Below are 27,439 nucleotides of genomic sequence, written 5' to 3'. Positions count from 1 at the left end.
AGTGGGAGGGTGGTGGGATAATATAGTATATCACCGCCTCTCACCGTCGTCGCTCCCTCTTGACCGCCTCCTACAAAGTCGCTGATTCCGCTCGGATAACTGAATAGTTGACAAAAGCTGCAAAACATGTCAAAAGCGCTTTATTTGTGCACCTCTGTAAAATGACTTTTAGAGGCCTCGCTGTCACTGCAAATGTAAGCCACCTGTTTCAGCTGGCCCCCGGGCTGGACTCAAAGACCGGCCCTTGACTCCCTCAGGGGAGTCAAAAGTGCTAACTGCCAGGCAGAAAGCCCAGACAGTCAACTTAGTGTTCAGCACAGCTTTTAACAAAAAACTGCACTTTGGGGGGGAATTTTGTCCAACATTCCCAGTCCTGACGTGAGACATGAACATACTTGTTGTTCTCTTTTTGGTGTGTTCTAAATATATAAAAAAATATATTTAAAAAAAGCAGCTAAGAATGCTCATAATGGGATGTACCTATTCTGAAAAAAAAAAACACTCCATTTCAATAATGTGACCTGCCTATTAACCACAGCAACATCGTTATTAATATTGTTACACCGAAAAACTACTTTACTGCCATACACTTTACTATGTAGCTGGCTAGCTCAGGGGTGGGCAAACTACGGCCCGGGGGCCACATCCGGCCCGCCAAGTGTTTGAATACGGCCCGCCCAATCTTTCCAAAGTATTTAATTTAAACTCAACATACAACCTGGCATCATGGCCTGAGCCAACCTTTTGATGGTTGTATCAATTTCGTTGTTTGACATGGTCTGTTGTTTACAAAGTGCTCCTGAAAAAAGAGACACAAGCACATAGTAATAACAAAAATTAAAATAATAATTATTATATTATTATTATAACTATTTATTATGATTATTATATTTATTATATTAATGCTAATTATTATATTAATTATATATAATAATATTGTTATATTTGCATATTTTACATAATAATAATATAATAATTATTATTTTAATTTTATTTTAATTTTTATAATATTTTATTATTTTAAAATATTTAAATATAAATATAAAATAATAAATAATAATAGCAGAATATGTGCCCTGTGATTGGCTGGCGACCAGTCCAGGGTGTACCCCGCCTTACGCCCGCAGACAGCTGGGATAGGCTCCAGCACCCCCCGCGACCCTCGTGAGGAAAAGCGGTAGAAAATGAATGAATGAATGAATAGCAGATTGCATGACAATTTTACAGATACAATAATACAAGGTGGACTGTTACGTGTAAAATATATAGTCTGCCCCCCCCCCCCCCCCCCAAGTCAAAAAGTTTGCCCACCCCTGGGCTAGCTTCACCACACAGTAGCTCACAATGCATCATGCCACTACCAAAAGGTATTGCTACATATTGGAGTGCTATGTGAAGACACTATGCACTGGAAGGATATTCCAGAATGGAATGGAATGACCAAATCACGGTAAAAAACTGCAATGTTATATGCTATTACTACATGGTTACAACATGAATATAAAACCATAAATGCTGCAGGAGAGTTTCTCCGGTGTTTGCAGGAGGAATAGGTTTGTCTCAATACATGCTTTCATGCACTGCCTTAGTGCCTTTTTTTAGCTGTTTTTATATCTTTAAAATGTACAGACCAGGTATTCATGTCACACATACGCCCCACAATGTATTAGCCCCACAAGGGGAAATTTCAGATTTCCTTTTCATCCATCCATTCCTATGCAATGTACTATACAGTGGGACAAGGTGTAGACAGGACAGGATGATTGGGCGATGAAGGAAGGGGAGGAAAAAAACAAAAATTCCAAACTAAATTCCTTATATAGGACGACAGTGTGGGACTGTCAAAAAATGTCAACATACATTTACACAAGTAAGCACTTTTTTTTTTTTTTTACACATTAACACAAGACAAGCGCCACAAAGGGGAAATGGAAAGTGGAGATCCCGGCACACCAGAGCCCCATGCAGGAAGTGGGTAGGGTATGCCTGAGGAAGTTGCCCCCGACAGGTGCCTGATGTAGGAGTCTCAGTTCGCGGGGTGTCGTTGCGATAACACAGCAGTTGCCACACTGTAAAACCTGACAAGTTAGTTGAACTCAAATGGTTTGAGGAAACCGATTGCCTTAAATCATTTAAGTTTATTAACTCAAACATTATAAGTAGAACATTGTTTTTCAGTTAAGTCAAAGCAACCCTTATTGTTTAAGCTACAAAGACTCAATTTAAAGTTAGAATTACTTAAGCTAAATAAATAATTCAGATAGTATTGTTAGTATTGATAGTACTAGAAACTCAAACATGTCTCGTTAACTCAAATCTAAAGGCACAAGTTTAGCTCACTTTGTTCAACCTAGTGTTAAGTGTACTCACCTCATTCTAGGTATAAACTTAATGTTTTGCAGTAGTGATTACTCACTTCATTTAAGGAAACCGATTGCCTTAAACCAGGGGTGGGCAAACTTTTTGACTCGCGGGCCGCATTAATTTAACAAAATTGACGGGGGGCATTATGTAGTATTTTACACGTAACAGTCCATTTTTACACCTATATTTTTACACATATTTTACATGTAAAAGTGTCATGCAATCTGCTATATGTGCACTTTGAAATCATTTATTTGATGTAAAGTGTGTTTCTCAATGTATTATTATTATTATTGTTATTTTTATTAGAATTATTATTATTAGTTATAGTAATGTTATTATATTATTATTATATTATTATTTTGTTATAATAATAATATTACTACCATTATTATATTAATATTATTAACAACAATATTAATATAATAGTAGTATTATTATCATTATTTGTACTACTATTATTGTGCTTGTGCTCCTTTTTCCAGGAGTATTTTGTAATATTACTACCATTATTATATTAATATTATTAACAACAATATTAATATAATAGTAGTATTATTATCATTATTGACAACATTATTATTATTATTATTATTATTATTATTATTATTATTATTATTATTATTATTATTATTATTATTATTATTATTATTATTATTATTATTATTATTATGTGCTTGTGTCCCTTTTTACAGGAGCATTTTGAAACAGACCACATCAAATAACGAAATTGATAAAGCAGCTACCTCAACCATCAAAAAATTGGCCCAAGCCACGATGCCAGGTTGTATGTTGAGTTCAAATGAAATATTTGGAAAAAAACAGGCGGGCCATATTGAAACACTTGGCGGGCACGGATGTGGCCCCCGGGCCGTAGTTTGCCCACCCCTGCCTTAAACTATTTAAGTTATATGAACACAAATGAGACAATTACTTAAAACAAATTTGCCATTTATTTAAAAACAATACAAGCATTCTTTATTGAAGGATTCTGGTGAGGAGGAACATAGTTCACAGTGTAAAGAGTTTGGATTCTCATAACAATATGCGTTCAAAAGAGTATCACATTTGCATCACAAAAATGCCTCCTCAAAGAAAATCAAAACTCACAAATTGCTCGGCATTATATATGTATCCCTTCACACGGTCACCTGTCCATTGTTGAGTATGGTTCCACAGTGGATGAAGACGCGACGACGCAAGATGGACAGGCAAATACTCGTACTGATACAAATGGAGAGAAAATAACACAAAGAGACTGAGAGGTCGGACGTTTTTGTGAGCAACGGTATTACTCTTTTGAAACCATATTGCTTTGAAAAGCCAAACTCTTTACTTAAGTTGCCCCACCAACTAACCGGAACTACAGTCTGCCTCACTGAAATCTGACCAGAACTCTGCTCAAGGGACCAGGTGGGGGGTAGGTCACTGTTGATGCACTACACTGCTGATGATGTCATACAACTTCATGTAATAACAAAAATCCCTTAAAACTTACATCTGCTTCAAGACAGGATTTCTGTAATGATTTTATTTCTTACAATATGTGATTACCAATGACATGTGATCAACTTCGATTAAAGAAATCCCAAATTTACACGAGAAAAATACCTGTGAAGTTTTGAAGACACCAGAAGAATCCTCCTTTAGGTACAGCGGGAGGCCGGCCAGGGCTGCTGTCCTCGCTGCAGTAATGTTGTTCTTGTCCTAAAGTACACAAAAAGGACAAGATGTGAACATGTGAAGTTAGACTGAATGCAATAATCAGATTTTATCATTGATTTATTGTATGGGAGTAGTTGTACCTGGTCCCGTTATAAGAGCTTGTAACCTTTCACCGAAACTTCAGATTTTCTTCATTTGGTAGAGCTTTAAAAGCTGAAGTGTGTGCTTGTCGAGTGCAGCAAAGAAGGAGTAGCGAAGACTCCGATTGGTGATGTGATGGAATTCACAGTAATGGATTACAAAAAGAGACGGGCTTTTTTTTTTTTTTTACAGAGTACCCATTACACAATGAAAAAGTCCTGCATCTCAATTTTAAACTTATGATAGACTTATGTAGACAAAATAGACAGTTATTTTTACATTACATGTGCTCTTATGGCGGCACGGCGGTCTGGTGGTTAGTGCGCAGACCTCACAGCTAGGAGACCAGTGGTTCAATTCCCACACATCTCTGTGTGGAGTTTGCATGTTCTCCCTGTGCATGCGTGGGTTTTCTCCGGGTACTCCGGTTTCCTCCCACATTCCAAAAACATGCTAGGTTAATTGGCGACTCCAAATTGTCCATAGGTATGAATGTGAGTGTGAATGGTTGTTTGTCTATATGTGCCCTGTGATTGGCTGGCCAGCAGTCCAGGGTGTACCCCGCCTCTCGCCCGACGACAGCTGGGATAGGCTCCAGCACCCCCCGCGACCCTCGTGAGGAAAAGCGGTAGAAAATGAATGAATGAATGAACTTTAGCTGCGACGAAAGTTTGCTATCGCTAGCGGCCAACAACTTCACTCTTTAAACTGCCGGAAAAATATAATTCTTTGGAAAGCCTCATTTTAATAAACTAACATTAGCTACGACGAACGTTTGCTAGCGATACCAGTGAACAACTTCATTTATCAGGCAACATTTTTATTTGGCAATGTGACACGGTTTGGAGTTTTCTGTTCTGAGATATGTTAATTGGCTAACTTACCCTTAAAAGCAAACGTACGCAAAGGGTGAAAGACAAAGCGGGGGGGGGCATAAAAAATGTTCTTACCATAGACAAGACATCAAGGTCCATTCGCCGCTGGCCTCAGCAAAAGTGAAGAGGTCGTTTCTGATAGCCTTCTGATTTCTTGATAAAACTGAAATAATTCAGCTGTGCTCCCCGTGTGGGTACCGTGCTGCTGAAGATGTGAGGTTGAACAGGTGCAAACAGGTTCCAGCAGGTTTCACAAAACTCGCTCAAAAATTGAAATCAAATCAGAGAAGATGAGTTTATCTAACTAAATAGGTTTGTTTACATCTACTTGAAACCTTCTGTAACTTTAAATGAAGTAAAAATGAAAGAGTTATTAAAACAATTGTTATCGTTTAAGTATATTCAATTCATTTTAAGTAAGTGAGTGTAATTTTTTTCAAGAATCAAGTCTAATTAACTTAAGTGGTTTAAAAAGATGTACTATTAGGTTTTACGGTGCATGGAGACGTCTGTGGATGAGCCCAGACGCGCAACAAATAGCAGTTGTCTGTGAAAAAATGTCTAAAATGTCTCCACGGAAAAGAGAGTATAAAGACAACCAGATATTAAAGTTTTTTTATTGACACTTTCCGGTGGGACAAAAAGAAGCTCCAAACTAACCACATTGGTTTGTTTGTTTTAAAAACAAAATGTGATAAGAGGTCACATTTGAAGTCCGACCTGAAGCTAGAGCAGGGGTCGATCAGCAACCTTCAGCATCAGAAGAGCTTCTACCAGTTTAAAAAAAAAAATAAAGAAAAAAAACTTGGGAGCCACAAGACATTACACTGCTTATAAATCTTTTTAAAGGGAACCTACTATGCTCATTTGTCATCCTTTTCTATTGACTTGTTATTGGAATAGAATAGTACAGTAGCTACACACAATAATCTGCACAGAAAGCTTTCTAGATCTTCCAGTATCTGTACCTATTCTAGCTGTATTACTTCCAAAAAGGTCTACTGGTAGCTCACCCCTAACATAAAGTGTAAACATTTTTGCAGCCGGTCTTAAAATGTTGATCAGGAGTGTACTACTACCCATGATTGTAATAATACCATTTTGAAGCCAGCCAGTACATAGCGAAGCATATATTGGAGTCATGAGTACATGGTGAGCATGCTTCAGTACAATATGTTCCCATTTATAGTATGTAGTAGCATTTTTTTACTTCTACTACTTCTCCAATTGCATGGAGAATTCCAAGTAACAGATTTCTTACCATGCATTCCCATGAGCAAAGCGGTTATTTCTCATTCACCAACTTTCCAGTCAAAATCCTTCAGCTTTCCTTCAAATACAACGTCTTTGTTGTTTTAGGTCAAGATTAAAAAAAAACACATATTATAGTAAATTTTTACACACACAGACATATTTTTTAATGCACCACGACAATTCAAGCTGTTTAATGATGGAATTTGTCCTTGTAGAGCAGTGATTTTCAACCACTGTGCCGCGGCACACTAGTGTACCTTGAGAAAGCGTCAGGTGTGCCGTGAGGAATTATCCAATATCACTTTTTATAATTAACATTGATTAATCATAATTTGCAAATATGATGTCAATAGCCATTATGTCAATCGTATACATGGACCCAAATATTCCAATTGCATTTGGTTTATTTGCTCAAACGGAAAGAATTGAACAGGGATGGAATATTCCTTTAACCAATCCGATGTCAGGGTGTGTTCTTCTTCGTGGTGTTTTTCTTCTTCTGTTGTTTATTGGTGGTTGGCAAGCAGCTTTCGTGTGCATTACCGCCATCTGTGGAACAGAATCTAAACCCTTCTATACTTTATTCACAAGTCCAGTTTTATTAAAAAAGAAAATATATATCTATATAAAACATGTCCTGAGTTTAATTATAAAATATTAGCAAGATTGAATTTGATCTTTTCCTGTTTAAATTGATCCCGGGTGCGTTCTTTCAGCGCATGCTCAGATATGACGTAACACACAGATCCAGACGTTCTTCACTTTTAAAAATGGAGGCCAGCAATCGGCACTGGACTAAGCAAAGTTTGGTTTTGATTCAAACTCAATTTCAAGACTGGACAGACGAAAAACTGGTAATATGGAGTTATTCCAACAAGTGAAAGAAAAACTTGGGGAAGCCGGGATCACGTGATGTTGATGTTTACGTTTTACTGGGCATGCCCTGGGCCCCGTTTCAAGAAGCAGGTTCAACCAACTCTGGAGTCTAACCCTGAACTCTGAGTTGATCTACTCTGAGACAGGAAACTCTGACTTACGGGTTTCAGAACAGGTGATTTCAATTGGTTCAATCAACACAGAGTTTGTTCACTCTGAGTTAAGCGCGTGCACCACGACTTTAAAAAGCCCTGATCAATGGAGCCCCGTTCCCTCGATTCACCATGGCAACGAGTGATAAGAAAAGATCGTCATATTTCAGTCCTCTGGAACTGGATATATTAATGCGGTCATACGGCAAATTTGAAAGCGTTTTTAAAAAGAAAAGCAACATTGAAAGCGTTTTTAAAAAGAAAAGCAACACGGCTGCAGCAGCGAAAGAACGCGAGTCGGCGTGGGAGAAGATTAGTGCTCGAGTCAATGCGTAAGTTTAAATTTATTATATACATTTATGCAATCACAATAATATTAGGCTACAGATGCAAACAAGTAGAATGGTGTTACAGCTACAATTTATGTCACTTAGATGTAATCCCACCGGCGAAAAAAGAACGTGGAAGCAGCTGAAGATGAAATATAAAAACATTGTTCAAACAGGTAAACCCTCAGCATAACACTCAGGGTGCCTTTTTTAATCATGTTTACCACTAAATATCATTCAGCAGCTGTTTCAGTGTGCATTATCTCCAACATAATATTGTTTTCACACACATAAATGTCCTTGCCTGTATACAGTTAAATCAGACATATGAAAAGCAACATCTAACTTTTACTCAGCCAACAGAAAGCGGGCATCTGCCCGCAAAACTGGCGGAGGACCACCCCCACCACGTCTGACCGAGGCAGAGGAGCTGGCCATGAGTCAGACTGTCGGGAGGCCAGTCGCAGAGGGGATCCCTGGAGGAACCTCATCCTCGGACATGATTCCACCAGTCTTGATAAAATGTAATAGGCCTAGGCCTCAAACTTCTTTTGGGCCTATAGTTCAATGTTAATTTCCCTTTCATGTGTTTTTCTTTTGTCTCAACAGATTCTGAAGGCGTACTTGGTCTAGTGGATCCATGTGCCACTTTAACTGTAAGTAGCCAATAGTCCAGAGATGATGCCATATTTAAAGTATAGCATAGTGAAACACAACACTCTAAACAGGATGATGAAGATGATGGGACCACAATGTCTGCTGCCTTCTCTGTGGTGTCTGAGAGGGAGCCTGAGAGGCCTACAGAGGTAAAATCTTGATGTTACTGATTTCCTCTCCATTCACATGTCTTTACATGCTTTTGTGGATTATAGTGACTTTTAGCCTACACTGAAGTATTAACGGATTCTTATCCATTTTAGCAGAGCATGGCTGGGCAGCAGGAAGAGGGTCCCTCAACCTCCACAGCACAGATTGACACAGTGAGATACGTATTCAGTAAATTCCAGAGGTTAATTCAGTGGAATTCATGTGCAACTGTATAATGTCATCCTTATGTGTTCCCAGCTACCACTAAAAGAAATCTACAAAGTGCATTTATTAAAAACAGTACAAAAAACAGAAAAATATCTAAAACAGATCTGGAAATTGAATTATTAAAACACAAGTTAGAGGTGGGTGCATGGTCATAGGTGAATTGTGTTGATGATTGTAACAATTAAAAAGTAAGAAACCATTTTTTTCTTATTTGTAGGAAATAAAGAAGACCAAATAAATTTTTTTTTGTCTTTCTGTTTATTTTACTGCTGTTGGTGATGGTGATTATGAAAAACGACCAAACTGGCTTTAAACACGCGCGACAATGAATGAATCACACCGGAGACAGAAAGAAACTCGAGGTTCATTGAAGAAAACCTGGTCCCGACCAGGTTATGTTCACAGAGTCTGTTGCCATAGTAACTGACACCGAGGTTAAGTTACCTCTCTCTGTGAAACAGGCTGGAGTTACTCCTCTGTCTCTGGTTTGACTTACCTCCCTTTTTGAAACGGAAAACTCAGAGTTTCCCTCATTTCAGGGTTAACATACTCCGAGTTTTCACTAAACCTGCTTTGTGAAACGGGGCCCTGTTGACTATTCTGTTTGATTTTCATGGCGCATGTAGACAAGAGATTGGAATATTCCTTTCCATGGATACCATTGTTTCCCGAAAGGTCATTGGGAAAGAGAAAAAGTGGTGATGTAAAAACGTGGCTACTGTGGAGTGTCTGTGGTGTAAAGACTGGCAGAGCAATGTAATATTGGTCCGTGTGGCAACACCTACCTTGTTCCTCCCATAGACTTATTGATGCACGTGTGAGGTCGTGGTGACATTTTGGAACATTTTTTTATTAGTGGTGTGCCACAAGATTTTTCCAATGTAAAAAAAAAACGTGCTGTCGCTGAAAAAAGGTTGAAAAACACTGCTGTAGAGAATACAGTATGTTGACAGCTGAGTACACATGGACAGAAATGATCCGCACAACCCCCGTTTCATTCTGCTGTGTCACCAGCCCCCCCCTGTTTTCCCTTCATAATGACGCATTGTTCAGAAGCAAAACTGTGGCCGAGGGAACAGCAAGCAAGGCCTGTCCGAATCCTGGGACCAGTTCTGGACAAAAGAAAGGTTTTCAAGTTGGCAAACTCTTCAACATCGTACAGCCGAAAGGAAGCAGTAAGTTGTTTTGATTTATGATATTATTGATGCTAACATTGTTACCTTGACTAAATATTCATTTGTATAGTTGGCTGAAAAACTCACTCATTTGATTTGTTCCCCTTGTGTTGACTCCTTTAATGAATGTAGGTATGCGTTTCCTGTCAGTAGGAATTTACAGGATTAAGACCTGCTTGAGTTGCTCCATGCAAAAAGTAACACAAGTAAAATTGATGGCATAATACGATACTGCAGATACTGCCATTATGTGTGTAATGTTAGAAATATTATTTCCCAATTCAGTCTAAGACCCTGCCTCGTTTCCTTTTCCAAAATAGCATTGCTCAATATCTTGAATGTTATTATTGTGGGTGACGCTTGGCGGTGGCGTTCAATTGCGTTGCATTGTGCAGATATTTGTGTCTTACACAAGATTTGACTTTATTTAGCAACTTCACATAAACAAAAACAGTATAAACTGCATGTCAGAAGGTTGCAACAGCACAGACTTGGCTTTTTTTTTTACCACAACTAAACATTCACAGACTTATGTCACTGGCAAAGCAAACATTGCTCTGGCATTCTGAGCAAACTGCTAAAATGCCTCTTTGGCTCACCAATTACATCATAACCAGGCTGGGACGATAAAACGCAATCCTGCAAGTAAACGTGAGAACTGACACTGTATATGTAATACTAAATAATATCTGTTTAATATGGAAGCCCATTTCCGACACTGTAAGAAAACATACATTTCAATGGTAAGTCATAATTATGAAATAAAAAGTCAAAGTTATGAGATAAAAAGTGGAAATTATGAGATAAACAGTCAAAAATTGTTTTGGGCACAGACCTAAAACCTTGCTTCCTAATGCACAAGACTAGACACACACAAACTAATAAACACGTCTAAAAACCTCAGGTAGGGTTTAACAAGAAGAAACTGATGTTTGGGTTGGTCACCTGTCCAGACACAGTCTCAAGTTCTCGTTTTTTAATGGATAAGATTAGACACATGTAATCCAGAAAATAAGTAAATGTCACAAAAAAAGTGGGCTAATAAATTGACACACAAAGACTGCAGATTTCAGAAAATAACAGATGAAATCTTTACACTCTACAAGAAGCAATGAAGTCTGTAAAATTAAATAATTAAAAATAAAAAAATCACAAAATTTTTAACTATAATGATGAAAATGGTAATATTAATGATGATTATAATGATGGTAATAATGATAAAGATTATAACAACAATGATAATAATGATAATAATATTACAATGAAAATAATAACAGGGGAAACAAGACAGTGGCATGAACATGAATATATCCTGCAAAAAGGGGTAGGCATTTATAAGCTTTTGCTTCAGCCTACTCCTTTTGGGCTTGGGATCAGATAGTTGAATACAAATGTAAATAATGGAAAGTTATATTTTGATTGATGTAAGAAATGCACTGTAATGATTCACATATTTGCCCAAATAAAGGGGAAAAAAAATGACAAGTTAAAATTGCATTTATTGCCATGCCAATTATACTGACCACAGTCATGCTGGAACCCGTCACAGCTGACTTCGAACCCTGGACTGGTTGCCATAAATCATTGAGATGGGAAAGTTAAAAAAAATCAAAATTATGAGAGAAAAGTCATGATTATGAAAAAAGAAAGTAAAAAATGTTGAGATTTTATAGACTTTTATAGATTATGGGCTCTAATTTTGTGGCGCAGTGCAAGGTGGCGCAGCGTGGCGCAGCGTGGCGCAGCCCACGCAGTTGTAATTTGATTCCAGTGTGCGCAGCCAATTTGGTAAACTGAACTGCGCCGAGATAGACGTGGCGGCCCACCAGGGGTGGTGTCCACATTTTCGGCATGGTGTAGTGACAATTTTGTGACAAAACAGTCTATTCTTGTCACAGGCGAAGGACACCCTGTGGAGCGGTAAATTGACTGACAGGCACAGTGAATGCTTTCATTTGATTGGTTTGCCACTTGCATCGGTAATGGTAATGGTAATGGTTTTATTTCATTTCAACATGCATCAGATTACAATTGAATGCATCACATAATCAGTTCCCAGTTCCACATGTCCAAAAGGAGTAGGAAGAAGCAAAGCTTATTAAATCCTACCCCTCCATCTGGTACTTTTACAATCAGTAACTGTTACATTTGTTCACTTCCTGCTTTCCATAATACAGTGTAAGGTTTTTTTTCAATTATTTAATATTAATATTATTTAATATTTAGCAAACATCAACTGCTTGTATTGTTTCTTGAATTGGCTCATCGTTGTGCATTGTTTGATTTCCTTACTCAATCCATTCCATAGTTTGATTCCACATACTGAAATGCTATGGCTAGCATAACGTAGTCCTAGCATAGAAGTGTTTCAAATGTACTTCTTCCCTGAGATCATATTTCTCCTCTCTTGTAGAGAAGTATTGGATGACATTTTTAGCTAATTGCTTATTTTTTAGCCTTATTCATTATTTTAGCTGTTTGAAGATGAACTATATCAGCAAGTTGAAGTATTTGTGATTTTAGAAATAAAGAGTTAGTGTGTTCTCTGAATTATCCTTACTGACCTTTTTTGCAGTACATTTAGCGAGTAAAGATTGCTTTTATAGTTATTAGCCCATATTTCCACACAATAAGTAAGATATGGTACAGTAAACCCCGGATATATCGGACTCGGATATATCGGAAATTTGCTCACAACGGACAGATAAAAAAGAACCGATTTTTCTGTAATGCATTTCCAATAAAAATTCATTGCATATATCGGATTTTTTATAACGGATTTCGCCTATTTCGGACAAAATCTCCAGTCCCGTTCCAATGCATTTCCATGAAATTTCCCTCGCATATATCGGATGGCCGCATCGTGGCGCTCCGATTCGCTATACGACGTCATTTGCAGCGTTTGCAGCGTTGCCTGCGCGTCCAGGTACATTAGAAACATAGTCAAGGAAGTGCCTTTTTATAACAGATAAAATCCGATTTACGCATATACCGGATATAAATCCGATATATGCGTAAAACTGACATTTTCCGGTATACGCATATAACGGATTTCGCTTATATCGGACAAAACCAGTGGGAACAATTGAATCCGATATATCCGAGGTTTACTGTAGAACCAGAGAGCAATAAAGAGTGTGGATTGATTTCTGATTGAGAACAAATTTTGCTTTGTTGAATACTGAAATATTCGGTGGGAGGGATGGGAGGCGTGGGTGTGCAGCACTGTGCCTGGACACACCCCGGTGCGCCGTGTGAAATTAGAGCCCAAAAAGTCCAAAATAATAAAGTTGAAATTAGGAGATTAGAAATCGAAATTAGAAGATGACAGTTTTTCTCGATTGCCAAGACGCATCAAAATTTGATATCCTTTTCTCTAAACTGTGAACACAAAACCCAAATTTCAAGCTACATTGACAAAACCTCAGACTCCTCTTGCCAAACCAAAACAATTCAATCTGTGCTCAATACTGAACTATTTCCATTGCCTGATACAAAGAACCTCCATAATTTGAGGACAAAGTAGATGTCATTTGAAACGTACACATCATTTATAACACTTGGATCCAAAGCCTTGGAGCCAAGAACTATCTTAAGTCAACGGCCCATGACCGTCACTAAATTCTGATTTTATTGTGCCAACACTTGGACCCCACTTTGACAGGCGGTCCGCATGTTGGAGCTGGGGGTATATTTGCCGTCTTCGATGATGGCTGTTGCCTTGGTCCTGGTTGTCCTGAGTGCCTACCCTGGTTTGACGGCTCCGCTACAGGACTTAGATGATGCTTTGGACCTGAACAACGTGACGGATTTGGAGAGCCTGGAACCCAACATTTATGGAGATAATTATGATTATGATGACTTGGACCAAGAAGTAAGTATGAGGAATATATTATGTATTATGTTGGAACTACACTGAAAAAAATGGTTTGTTGAATTAACATCATTTGATTATTGTAAGGGCGGCACGGCGATCGAGAGGTTAGCGCAAGACCAGGGTTCAATTCCACCCTCGGCCATCTCTGTGTGGAGTTTGCATGTTCTCCCTGTGCATATGTGGGTTTTCTCCGGGTTCCTCCCACATTCCAAAAACATGCTAGGTTAATTAGCGACTCCAAATTGTCCATAGGTATGAATGTGAGTGTGAATGGTTGTTTGTCTATATGTGCCCTGTGATTGGCTGGCCACCAGTCCAGGGTGTACCCCGCCTCTCGCCCAAAGACAGCTGGGATAGGCTCCAGCACCCCCGTAACCCTTGTGAGGAAAAAGCAATAGAAAATGAATGAATGAATTATCGCTCATTTTTTTCAGAAATGAAAATAATAAATAAATGAGTGGCCCTAGTGGTTAGCATGTTCATGTGTGGGTCTTTACTTAAAAGTGTACAAGTATTCTGGTCACTAGGCAGCAGTAATGGCACTAAACATTGAGATATTACCTTACATTACATTACCTTAACACAGCATAAAGTCAGCCGTGGCCATGTGAATGGTTGTTTGTCTATATGTGCCCTGTGATTGGCTGGCGACCAGTCCAGGGTGTACCCCGCCTCTTACCCGAAGACAGCTGGGATAGGCTCCAGCACCCCCGCGACCATCGTGACGAAAAAGCGGCAGAAAATGAATGAATTGTAATTTTAATTGTATAATATAATGCATTTGGCTATACTATATACTATAAAAATTATTAGTTCAGTCAACATAATCAAAATATCTAGTTTCATATCAAATTATTTAGTGCAATCATTTACAATAATAAAATTGTGTTCATTCAACAAACCATTTTTTCAGCGTACTACTATGTACTATTACTACTACTAATAATAACGATCAATGTTGGTGTTTGACACTATTTGTTACTGCTTAAATAAATAAACATAAGCAAACATAAAATAGGGGACATGATGTTTGATTTTTAACTTTACCCCTTACAAAGACAGCTAAAATAATACATAAGGCTAAAAATAAGCAATTAGCTAAAAATGTCATCCAATACTTCTCTACAAGAGAGGAGAAATATGATCTCAGGGAAGAAGTACATTTGAAACACTTCTATGCTAGGACTACGTTATGCTAGCCATAGCATTTCAGTATGTGGAATCAAACTATGGAATGGATTGAGTAAGGAAATCAAACAATGCACAACGATGAGCCAATTCAAGAAACAATACAAGCAGTTGATGTTTGCTAAATACAAGGATGAAGAGTCTTGAACCAGTCATGATGTGCTATATATATCACTATATTGACACTTACTATGGTACCCATTATGGCATTGGATGCTCATATCACCTTGTACTTCGGTATGTGAATTAAAATTAAAATTAAAATTAAAATTAAAATTAAAATTAAAATTAAAATTAAAATTAAAATTAAAATTAAAATTAAAATTAAAATTAAAATTAAAATTAAAATTAAAATTAAAATTAAAATTAAAATTAAAATTAAAATATGATCTCAGGGAAGAAGTACATTTGAAACACTTCTATGCTAGGACAACGTTATGCTAGCCATAGCATTTCAGTATGTGGAAATTGAAATTTGTGAAAATTAAAATTTGTGTTGCTGTGTAAAATTAAAATTAAAATTAAAATTAAAATTAAAATTAAAATTAAAATTAAAATTAAAATTAAAATTAAAATTAAAATTAAAATTAAAATTAAAATTAAAATTAAAATTAAAATTAAAATTAAAATTAAAATTAAGAAAGCAGGAAGTGAACAAATGTAACAGTTACTGATTGTAAAAGTACCAGATGGAGGGGTAGGATTTAATAAGCTTTGCTTCTTCCTACTCCTTTTGGACATGTGGAACTGTGAACTGATTATGGGATGCACTCAATTGTAATCTGATGCATGTTCAAATGAAATAAAACCATTACCATTACAAGACACAACAGTTCAAGAACAGTTCATATGTTTGATGGTAAATTTCTATGAGACTATCTCAACTAAAAATAGTGAAATACAGTAAAAAAACAATAAATAAAAAAAAACTCTTGAAATGACTAACCTTTCAAAGTAATCTGAATGTTTGTGTATCATACTTTTTCAATTCGATGTGTTTGACAGATGGAAGTGGGAACTGTAGCAGCAAACATTGGCCAACCAGACAGCCAAACCACAACTATGGAAGGACCTTTAACCATGGATTTCAAAGGATCTGGTTTATTTGGACCTCAGACTTCATTGGGTTGGTCAAATCTATCACAAAGAAATGAAATTTCAATGAAATTACATACAATGTTTACATTATGTGTGCAGTCGATAAGAAGATGCTATGTCGCTGGTTAGCTTCCTTTGTCGAACTACTATACTAACTAATAACTAACTATAGCAATTAAAGTGACACGGTACTGAAACCAATAAATGTGTTAAAACACATTTATCGCAAATGTTGATCTGAAATTGGTGGAGAACTACACTAACCCAAAATGCCAATCATTTGTTAGACATGAACACACGTCTTTTAACGGCTAGCCTGTGGGAGCTAACAAGGAATGTAACTGGACACCGGAAAAGGACAGAAGTTCTGGGAATGTTTGCTTAAAATAACCAAAAAACGACAGAATACTGTCAGTTTTGCATGAATGGGTCTGTTTACTACATGGGCGCATGTCTTTTTTTTTTTTTTAGCTCTTTTTATATCTTTAGAATGAACCGAAAAGATAAAGACGTGTGTTATATCTCACATAAGGATTGTGAATGAAAACATTAGCCACGTACACATGGAACCAAATATTCCAATTGCATTGGGTTTATTTGCTTAAATGGAAAAAAATGAATTTTTGTATACACCTCATTCCGAACGAAAAGTGCCAATTCGAATGATCATATAATCGGATTCCCAGGGGTGAAATATCACGTGGTGTTGATGTTTACGTTTTACTGCGTATGCCCTATTGACTATTCTGGTTGATTATAGCGCCGCATGTAAACAAGAGATTGGAATATTCCTTTCCTTGTATACCGTTGTTTTTGGAAAAGTCATTCGGAAAGATTCCATTTGGAAAAAGGAAAAACTCCTTATGTAAACATGGCTAGTGTAGTTTTTCTTTAAGCTTCCTCTTGTGTTAGCTTTCTGGTATCATCTCTTATGTTAACAGGTTGGTTTTGACCCATGTATTAAATCAGCTATAAAATACACTAAAAACAATAAGTTACCATCAAATTTGGTTCTCATGTCTTGTTTACCTTTTTAGGCTTCCTCATGCATGAAAATGTTGCTTTTAATACTTTTGGTGTGGGCATGTAGGCCTTTTTTTGTCACTATACCCCTCCCTTTTAATTTCCAAAAATGATCAAATGAACCTCAAAAGAATCATATTCATAAATTGAAGGTTCATTTGTTACTGAGAGCTATAAATCAATTAGCTTTATTTATTTTCTCATTTTAGTATCAATCACTAAAGAAACATCTATGGTGTTGGGGGGAATTTTGACCCATATATATTAATGTCAAGAAAAGGTAGAAAAAGTTATTGTTTTCAGTTACAGAACTTTAATATAAAGTGAAATGAAAAAGCAGAACAGGTCCAGATCTTGGTTCACTGTACTTCTTGCCATTCTTTCCATGATCCAAATTGTAAATGTGAAATCAGCCAATCAAATGAGTGAATTCACCTCACATGTCTGGACATTGTTTTTCTGCTGGTATATTTTGAAAAGCGGTCAAAATGAGAATCCCCTGAAGCTTACATGATGAGAAGAGGAGCTGGTTGTCATTGTGTTGGCTAATTGTACACTTATGATTTTGGTTTTTGGTCAAAATATTGCTTTATAGTCATACGGTAAACCTCGGATATATCGGACTCGGATATATCGGAAATTCGCTCACAACGGACAGATAAAAAAGAACCGATTTTTCTGAAATGCATTTGCAATAAAAATTCATTGCATATATCGGATTTTTTATAACGGATTTCGCCTATTTCGGACAAAATCTCCAGTCCCGTTCCAATGCATTTCCATGAAATTTCCCTCGCATATATCAGATGGCCGCATCGTGGCGCTCCGATTCGCCGAATCGTGACAGGCCGCTATACGACGTCATTTGCAGCGTTTGCAGCGTTGCCTGCGCGTCCAGGTACATTGGAAACATAGTCAAGGAAGTGCCTTTTTATAACGGATAAAATCCCATTTACGCATATACCGGATATAAATCCCATATATGCGTAAAACGGACATTTTCCGGTATACGCATATAACGGATTTCGCTTATATCGGACAAAACCAGTGGGAACAATTGAATCCGATATATCCGAGGTTTACTATATTATTATAACCGCGTTGAAACCGACCCTAACAATACAGTGGTCATAATTTCAACCAGACCATTTTAAAATGTAGTAAAAAATATTTTTTTGGTTTTATTTTGTTGAAATAGAGTTTCCTGACAAAGTCAAAAAGCCTTGATGCAATAAACAAATGTTATGTGATTCTTTTTATGCATTAAAATGTAAAACGGGTCGATGCCGACCCTAACACAAGAGGAGGGTTAAGAAAATTGACTAATAGGTTTTTTTTGGTCATCATGGGACAATATGCTTTAGGAAACTATATATGCAGAATAACCTTGAGTTTATTGGCCATGAGGTTTTGTGGTTCCAAGTGGGTTTTAATTTGGTGGAAACAGGCCTAAAGAGTTCTTTGGATGCCAAACGTTGTCGACCTTGGAATATCCCATTCCAAAACTGGAATATTCTTGTGGTGAAGCAATTCTTTAGTTTGTATGTTTTGGTTCATTGTCATATGCAAAGATCAAATGCCTTTTTATCATCTGCATTCTAGCAGAAATCTGACAGTTTGTTTTATTTTATTTATTTATTTATTTTTTTACAAAGATTGACTGTTATTTGGATCGGTTCATAATTCCCTCAGCCTTGACTAAGACTAGTTTTTGCTGAATAAAAACATTCCAAAAGCATGATGATTGATTGACTTTAATATCCATTGTTAATATCCACTCATTGTAATGTGGAATCTCTTCTTACCATACGCAGGTATGCCTACCTGCCTTCTGTGTGTGTGTATTGGAGGAAGTGTGTACTGTGATGACACCGGACTAGAACAAATCCCCCCCCTGCCCAAGGACACCACTCATTTTTATGGACGCTTCAACATGATCCGACACATCAAGAACACTGACTTCATAAACCTCAGTGGGGAATCCAATCTACCCTGAACATTTCCAATAAAAAACGTTGTTGATGTCGTGAAAATTTAAGAAAATAACTTTGTGTTGTTTTAAAGGTAAGCTTCAGTCCATCGATCTCACCGGAAACCAAATTTCCGAAATGGATGAGGATGTGTTTCGCTCGCTACAGCAACTCCAGGACTTGCTGTTAGCTGACAACAACCTGCAGTTCTTGCCAGAACTACCGGTCACCATGAAGCACGTTGATCTACGAAACAACAGGCTGATCAGCCGTGGGATCCATTCCGAGATATTCAAGGTAGATATGGTGGCCAGCCAATCACAGGGCACATATAGACAAACAACCATTCACACTCACTAACATTCATACCTATGGACAATTTGGAGTCACTAATTAACCTAAACCTATGTTTTTGGAATGTGTCATCACACACCAACTTAACACTCAAAAGGTATAATTATGAAACCAGCTCAAGGCAAATATTATTCATTCATTTTTCCTCACAAGGGTCGCGGGTGGTGCTGGAGCCTATCCCAGCTGTCTTCGGGCGAGAGGCGGGGTACACCCTGGACTGGTGGCCAGCCAATCACAGGCCACATATAGACAAACAACCATTCACACTCACATTCATACCTATGGACAATTTGGAGTGGCCAATTAACCTAGCATGTTTTTGAATGTGTTAGTCATCACACATCAACTTAACACTCAAAAGGTATAATTATGAAACCAGCTCAAGGCAAATATCATTCATTCATTTTTCCTCACGAGGGTCGTGGGTGGTGCTGGAGCCTATCCCAGCTGTCTTCGGGCGAGAGGCGGCGTACACCCTGGACTGGTGGCCAGCCAATCACAGGCCACATATAGACAAACAACCATTCACACTAACATTCATACCTATGGACAATTTGGAGTGTGAATGGTTGTCATCACACACCAACTTAACACTCAAAAGGTATAATTATGAAACCAGCTCAAGGCAAATATCATTCATTCATTTTTCTTCACGAGGGTCGTGGGTGGTGTTGGAGCCTATCCCAGCTGTCTTCGGGCAAGAGGCGGGGTACATCCTGGACTGGTGGCCAGCCAATCACAGGGCACATATAGACAAACAACCATTCACACTCACATTCATACCTATGGACAAAGTGAGAATGAAAGACTTAGACCAATCACAGCAGAGTGGGTGTACCTAGACGAGTGTCGGGGGTGAAGTAAGTTAAACAGACCGTTTGGGTCGAAAGTCTATTGAAAGAGGTGCAGAATCTGAACGATCTGGAGAAACCTTCTGTGCGTGTTATTGTGTGTACCTGCTCTATGGGAGTCCACAACTCAATACAAAGTGCCCAAAATGAGCATAGGTCCCATCTAAGAATTGCTAGAATTGTCACGCTAGTGCGCGCAATGCTTTGTGGGTAGCAAGTTGAGTGTCGTACCGCCCGCTGGCAGTGACAATAATGATTCTGATATAAGTTCTTTATTTAGGGCTGCATGGTGGTCAAGTGGTTAGCGCGCAAACCTCACAGCTAGGAGACCAGGGTTCAATTCCACCCTCGGCCATCTCTGTGTGGAGTTTGCATGTTCTCCCCGTGCATGCGTGGGTTTTCTCCGGGGACTCCGGTTCCCTCCCACATTCCAAAAACATGCTAGGCTAATTCTAATTAACGACGCCAAATTATCCATAGGTATGAACGTGAGTGTGAATGGTTGTTTGTCTATATGTGCCCTGTGATTGGCTGGCGACCAGTCCAGGGAACTTCAGAAAATCCAGGGAAATCTAGATCAGAAAGCAAAAAGTTTATCTTCGGCGTCATATTTGCCGCCAGCTGCTTATAATTATCAGTCTTGTAATTTCTAAATTAAAGTCTGAGGCCAAAGTCAAATTGTGCTACCGTTCATGAAATTTCTGCACATGCATTTTGTTCATTTCCCATAGAGAGATTTCTGCAAATAAATATTAAAATGAATATATATTTGAATGTGCAAACAGGCTTTCAGATAGAACTGTTTGTAGACACACTATACGTTCAGTCAAAATAACGAAAATGGCCGCTACTGAGGGCGACGGCTTTTAAAAAATAGTGTTTGTTCCAACACATTGCATGTTGTTTGTTCCTTCTTTCACGGATCACATTGATGAAGCGCTCATCATGGCCCTTAACTGCCTTTTTTGTTGCTAAACCAGAGACTTTATCACAGGTCCTCCAATGTAAGCACGCAAGTACACAATGCACATTTGATTTGCTCGACAATGGACATAGTGTATGTGTTTGAGTGCTAATCCGGGACATATTTGATTGCTGAAAATGACCCCAATAGGCCAATATAAGTTGCAGTGATTGGACAAGACCAGGGGTCTCAAACTCAATTTACCTGGGGGCCACTGGAGCTAGGGTCTGGGCAAGGCTGGGCCGCATCAGGTTTTCCAAAAAAAAAAAAAAAAAAGAAAAATATACAAACTTTTTCAGTGCTTTGGTTCCAATTTTCTACAATAAAGGCTCTGATAAAACATTCCACTGTTCTCAAATATCTTAATTGTTATTGTTCTGCACAAAATAAGATGAAAAATCAAACAAATCAAGAATAAAGAAAATCAATCAATCAGTAATAAATAAATATAATAATAATAATAAACGGCAAATAATAAAAACTTAAGAAACCACATATAGTTGGTGGGTAGACAAATGATTTTTTTCAGATTAAAATGAACAAAGCATTATTAGAGCCCTGTAGACATGACAAAACACGACTATAGTCACATTTATACTCTTTTTATTTACAACATATTGCGCAACTGCAGGGTCTTGAGACACATGCTAACTCGCAAACTAGAGAGCTAGCAACCTAAACGGTAGCCTTCAAGTTATTTCCTTTCAACTTAAATAGCCAAAAACTTACCACTTCCACACGGATAGGGAGGATAACTATTAACAGTTATTTAACCTTTAACATGAACATGAATCAAACGTAATAATTTTTTCTGGGTACATGATACCATACAGCATCCATATCAAACTTGCGCGGGCCGCACTAACATTAAACTTTCATATCAAGGCGGGGGCCTCACACTAGTGTCCTGCGGGCCACATTTAGGCCGCGGGCCGCGTCTTTGAGACCCCTGGACAAGACCATGCATAAGTTGCAGAGTGTTTGTCTTACTGCAAAAGCTGAGGCATAATAGCATGAATAGCGACAATAGCATTAAAATGCTATTAAATGAATCATTAAGAAAGTGATAGGAATTTTGGCTCAGCTCCCCGCTTGTTGACACACGTGTCAAATCATGAAGTTGAACAATCATGTGCGGCTTAAAGGGACAAACCCAAAGAAGTAAATTTGTTCACGACTGACATCATTATATTCAGTTATGTTAGATAATCCATGTCCAAAAGCAGAGACAATCAACAAGGGATGCACAACACTTACATTATGTACTAGCAATGAACAAAAGACAAAAAGGAAGTTGGTCAGACGGCCTACAAAGAGGCCGACAACAACATTAATAGAACAGCAGGAATGTCTGTTTCTGGTGGTCTACTACATGTGACAACAAATACTCGTATTCTTTGTACTGGCTTTGGGGTAAACACATTTATGCTCAGTAAAAACTCTAACACTTTCAAAAGAATGTTGCTAAGTAACCATGTGAAAAAGAAAGTCTATATACACTTTCAATACTGAGGTTTGACATCAGGGTACAGAATCAAATCATTTGGGTTTTTGATGTTTTGAACACAACATGAGACTGGATAATATGTTTGTTTTATGCACATTTTTGATGATAATAGATTGTCCTTGAACTTAAGTAAAACTAAAATCATGCTGTTTGGTAACAGCAGAAAGGACACGCACCAGCAAATACAAATAGACGGTGTAGACATTGAAAGGGTGAACAAAAATACATTTCTGGGGATCACAATAGATGAAAATATGAGCTCGAACTCCACACTCTTTTATTATTGCTCTCTGGTTCTACCATATCTTACTTATTGTGTGGAAATATGGGCTAATAACTATAAAAGCAATCTTCACTCGCTAAATGTACTGCAAAAAAGGCCAGTAAGGATAATTCATAATGCCGCCTACAGAGAACATACTAACTCCTTATTTCTAAAATCACAAATACTTCAACTTGCTGATATAGTTCATCTTCAAACAGCTAAAATAATGCATAAGGCTAAAAATAAGCAATTAGCTAAAAATGTCATCCAATACTTACGTTAAAAAGCCATAGCATTTCAGTATGTGGAAATTGAAATTTGTGAAAATTAAAATTTGTGTTGTTAAAAAATTTTAATTTTAATTTTAATTTTAATTTTAATTTTAATTTTAATTTTAATTTTAATTTTAATTTTAATTTTAATTTTAATTTTAATTTTAATTTTAATTTTAATAATTTTTGAAATAAAATAAAATTATATTAGGAAAGCAGGAAGTGAACAAATGTAACAGTTACTGATTGTAAAAGTACCAGATGGAGGGGTAGGATTTAATAATCTTTGCTTCTTCCTACTCCTTGACATGTGGAACTGGGAACTGATTATGGGATGCACTGATTATGGTCCTGATGAGAGACCTCCAGGCTCGGCGAATGGGACAGCCCAGACTTCGGAACACTTCCTGGCTTTGTCATGTGATGACACTTGCGCTTTTTTGCTGTATTTTCCGCACCAAAATGTGTACCTGGTTCCCTTTTATCATTGTCGGAGTCAGTCTCGTTGTCAGGGAAGTGGTCCGAAATGGTCAATCAAGCGGGGCGCTTACATTTTTACAGATTTTGGTACTCAGTGCCCATATCAGGCACACCAGATTATAAGGCGCATAGTCAATTTTTGATCAAATGTATAGGCTTTTAAGTATAGTGCGGGAAATACGCTAACTGCTGACATTATCTTATGTCTAATATGTCTTATTTTCTCTGTTTATATATCCTTCAAAGGAATTGGGTAATACAAACGTAAAGTGATTATATCGGTTATATGGCTCTAGTAATAATTTTCCTACTTTGGGGTCTAAGCCAATTAACGGTGACAAACGAGTGATTATCGTCTCTTTATTGTTTCCTTTCTCAACACAGGATATGAGCCAGCTGGAATTCCTGTATCTGTCCAATAATTACCTTGATTACATTCCGACTCCGCTGCCATTGAGTCTCAGAGTATTACACCTGCAGGTAAGGGCGTAGTCACAAATGTCATAGTTTTTAGCAGCATTCGTACGCATCTGCAATGTCTCTATTATTGTATATGTGTATGTTGTATTACGTATGTATATATATATGTATATATATATATATACACTGTTCGGTTTACAAATGATCAGGGACCTGGACTAATGAACTATAAAAGCAATCTTCATCCGCTAGATGTACTGCAAAAAAGGTCAGTAAGGATAATTCATAATGCCGCCTACAGAGAACATACTAACTCCTTATTTCTAAAATCACAAATACTTCAACTTGCTGATATAGTTCATCTTCAAACAGCTAAAATAATGCATAAGGCTAAAAATAAGCAATTAGCTAAAAATGTCATCCAATACTTCTCTACAAGAGAGGAGAAATATTTGAAACACTTCTATGGTAGGACTACGTTATGCTAGCCATAGCATTTCAGTATATGGAAACTGAAATTTGTGAAAATTAAAATTTGTGTTGTTGTGAAATTAGAATTTGCAACTGAACGGACTGAACAGGTATTTTAGGGGCGGTGACCTTGTTTATTCCGTTCACAAAAAAGAAAACTACATTTTAAATTTGAATTAAAAATGTAGTTTTCTTTTTTGTGAACGGAATAAACAAGGTCAACTAAATTAAAACTAAATTTTAAATTTAAATTAAAAATTTAGTTTTCTTTTTTGTGAATGGAATAAACAAGGTCAAATATAAATTTAAATCCCTTTAAATTAAAATTAAAATTTTAAATTTAGTTATCTTTTTTGTGAATGGAATAAATAAGGTCACCGCCCCTAAAATACCCGTTCAGTCCGTTCAGTTGCTAATTTTAATTTTAATTTTAATTTTAATTTTAATTTTAATTTTAATTTTAATTTTAATTTTAATTTTAATTTTAATTTTAATTTTAATTTTAATTTTAATTTTAATTTTAATTTTAATTTTAATTTTAATTTTAATTTTAATTTTAATTTTAATTTTAATTTTTTGGACATGTGGAACTGGGAACTGATTATGGGATGTACTCAATTGTAATCTGATGCATGTTCAAATGAAATACTACCATTACCATTAGCATTACCATTAGCATTACCATTAGCATTACCATTAGCATTACCATTACCATAATGAGCCACATGACTGTAACATACTGGTAATCAGGGGCACTCTTGAGAGTAAAAAATAATAATAATTTGTCTTTGGAACTGCAATCAGGGTAACAAAATCCAGTACCTCCATGAAGACACTTTCTGTGACCGCCATGACCGAAACTTCATCCGTCACAACCTGGAGGACATCCGCTTGGACGACAATCCCTTGAACATCCATCAGTTCCCACAGGCCTACGTCTGCCTGCCACGGCTGCCTGTAGGAAGACCATGATAGTAACGACAACGTCAAAATTGGTGTTAGTATGATGGTGATGTTTGTTTGGAATTGAACACATCTTTTTTTGTGTTTAGATGTGCTTCTGTGAACGAAATCACGTTTTTGTTTTGTTATCTCTGGGTTTGTAGTAGTGGTCTGTCGATCATGAACGAACGAGTCAAAAGAACTGGTTCTTTTTTGTGAACGGAATACACAAGGTCAACCGCCCCTAAAATACCCGTTCAATTAGTTCAGTTGCAAATGCTTGTTTTTTTGATTGGCTGGAGAGTCAGTTCACCGTTCCTTTTGTAGGGCGGGACTATCTGCGTTCTTGCCTGTCTTATCCAATCGTTGAGCCTCGCTCTGTGGGTGGGTGGGGTTAGCTGACTGAAAGACCGAGAGATTGAGATTCCGTTCCCAGAAAAGAGCTATTTCTTATGACCCGTTCGTTCATGACGGACACATCACTGGAGTTGGAATGAACGTTAACAAGAGTGAACGAACTGACTCGACACTGTCTATACACAGTATAATATATAATAATAATATAATATAATAATTGATAATTAACTAATTTAATTGTTTTTTTTAATTAAAGATATTTATTTCTCGATATTCAAAAAATATGAAAACATTTAACTAACAACTAAAAACTAGTAAGTATTCCACTAGTATTTGTATTTCTTAGCTACACCTTTTGAATGTTAAGTTGCTGTGTGATGACTTTAGTTGTGAGTCAGACTGTTATACTGAATAGTGACCTCCCTCCTTTGATTTCCAATGCGCTGACAAGTTTGCTATGAGTTCAGTGATAGTCTGTGATTGACGGCTGTCAAAGAAAGAGACACCGTTTCTTCACGGACTCGCCAGCGGCAAAATATTTAAATGACGAGTAGTCGTTCCGCTACTGTTGTGGCCGTAACTGACGGCAAGAACTCTGAAAAAATAAACTGTATTGGTACAAATACATATTTAATTCTAAATAAAGTATGATTTAAGAAAATATTAAAATATTATTAATTATGAAAAAAATACCTTACCCCAAATAAACACTTAAAATAACATTTTAATGTTATTTATGGTACACATTTTATTGTAAATTAAGTATCATGATTTGTATACCAACATATTAATAACAAATAAAACTGCATCGGTACAACTAAAAGCCTTACCCCAAATAAATGCCTTATATTTATTATAATACATATTATATTGGCAATGGACTATCATGATTTGTGAACCGATATTCTATATATTCTTTCATTAATTTTCTGCCGCTTATCCTCACGAGGGTCACAGGAGGTGCTGGAGCCTATCCCAGCTGTCTTCGGGCGAGAGGCGGGGTACACCCCGGCCAATCACAGGGCACATATAGACAAACAACCGCACTGAACTCTGAACCTCCAATAACCCGTCCTATTTGTTACCTGTTCTGTTCCCCTACTAGTAGGTGTGTAAATGTGACTATAGGGTTGCTATTTCATGTCTGGAGGGCTCTAATAATGTAGTAAAACATATTTAGAAGATCGGAAACAGGAAACTTGCTATAACATATCTACAAAATACACCATTTATGAGCATTTATGAGCTGTACTGTTTCTTCTTTCACCACTTAGCTCGGCAATATTTGTTATATCTCTTCCTAAAATGTTGTATTTTGATGGAAATTAAAATCAATATTGTTACACCCACTTGTCAGCTGCACCTTTATGATTAAAGTACAATATGTTCATCACAAAGCCATTGATGCTGATTAATATTGTATGGATTGACGATGAATGCAGTGTGGATGGACTACATCACACAAGCGATATTACATTACATAACATAAAATTATGTTATGGCAAAGGTTCTAATTATTTCTAGTCATTTTCTC

General features: G+C 37.1%; 1 protein-coding gene and 1 long non-coding RNA gene across 3 annotated transcripts in view; one reads left to right on the top strand and one right to left on the bottom strand.

Annotated features, from left to right (window-relative positions):
- Positions 1-9,710: 9,710 nt before the first annotated feature.
- optc (opticin) lies at positions 9,711-27,281 on the top strand. 2 transcript variants are annotated; one of them, XM_058054442.1, is made up of 7 exons: positions 9,711-9,866; positions 13,531-13,740; positions 15,937-16,057; positions 18,867-19,025; positions 19,117-19,319; positions 24,100-24,195; positions 25,411-27,281. In XM_058054442.1, exons 1-7 carry the CDS (start codon positions 9,729-9,731, stop codon positions 25,576-25,578), a joined length of 1,095 nt encoding a protein of 364 aa, XP_057910425.1. In that variant the 5' UTR covers positions 9,711-9,728; the 3' UTR covers positions 25,579-27,281. The 2 variants fall into 2 exon arrangements, with proteins under 2 accessions (XP_057910425.1, XP_057910426.1); XM_058054443.1 differs by lacking the exons at positions 24,100-24,195; positions 25,411-27,281 and adding an exon at positions 19,530-19,670.
- Positions 25,433-27,439, bottom strand: part of LOC131105928 (uncharacterized) — a 30,013-nt gene continuing 28,006 nt past the window's right edge. The window contains exon 3 of the long non-coding RNA XR_009120022.1: positions 25,433-25,561. This is a non-coding gene — a long non-coding RNA (uncharacterized LOC131105928). The remainder of the gene's footprint in view (positions 25,562-27,439) is intronic.

Source organism: Doryrhamphus excisus, chromosome 18 (genome assembly GCF_030265055.1).
Source record: "Doryrhamphus excisus isolate RoL2022-K1 chromosome 18, RoL_Dexc_1.0, whole genome shotgun sequence".
NCBI lineage: Eukaryota > Metazoa > Chordata > Actinopteri > Syngnathiformes > Syngnathidae > Doryrhamphus > Doryrhamphus excisus.
Note: the sequence above shows the minus strand (reverse complement) of the source record. Positions and strands in the feature narration are given on the sequence as shown.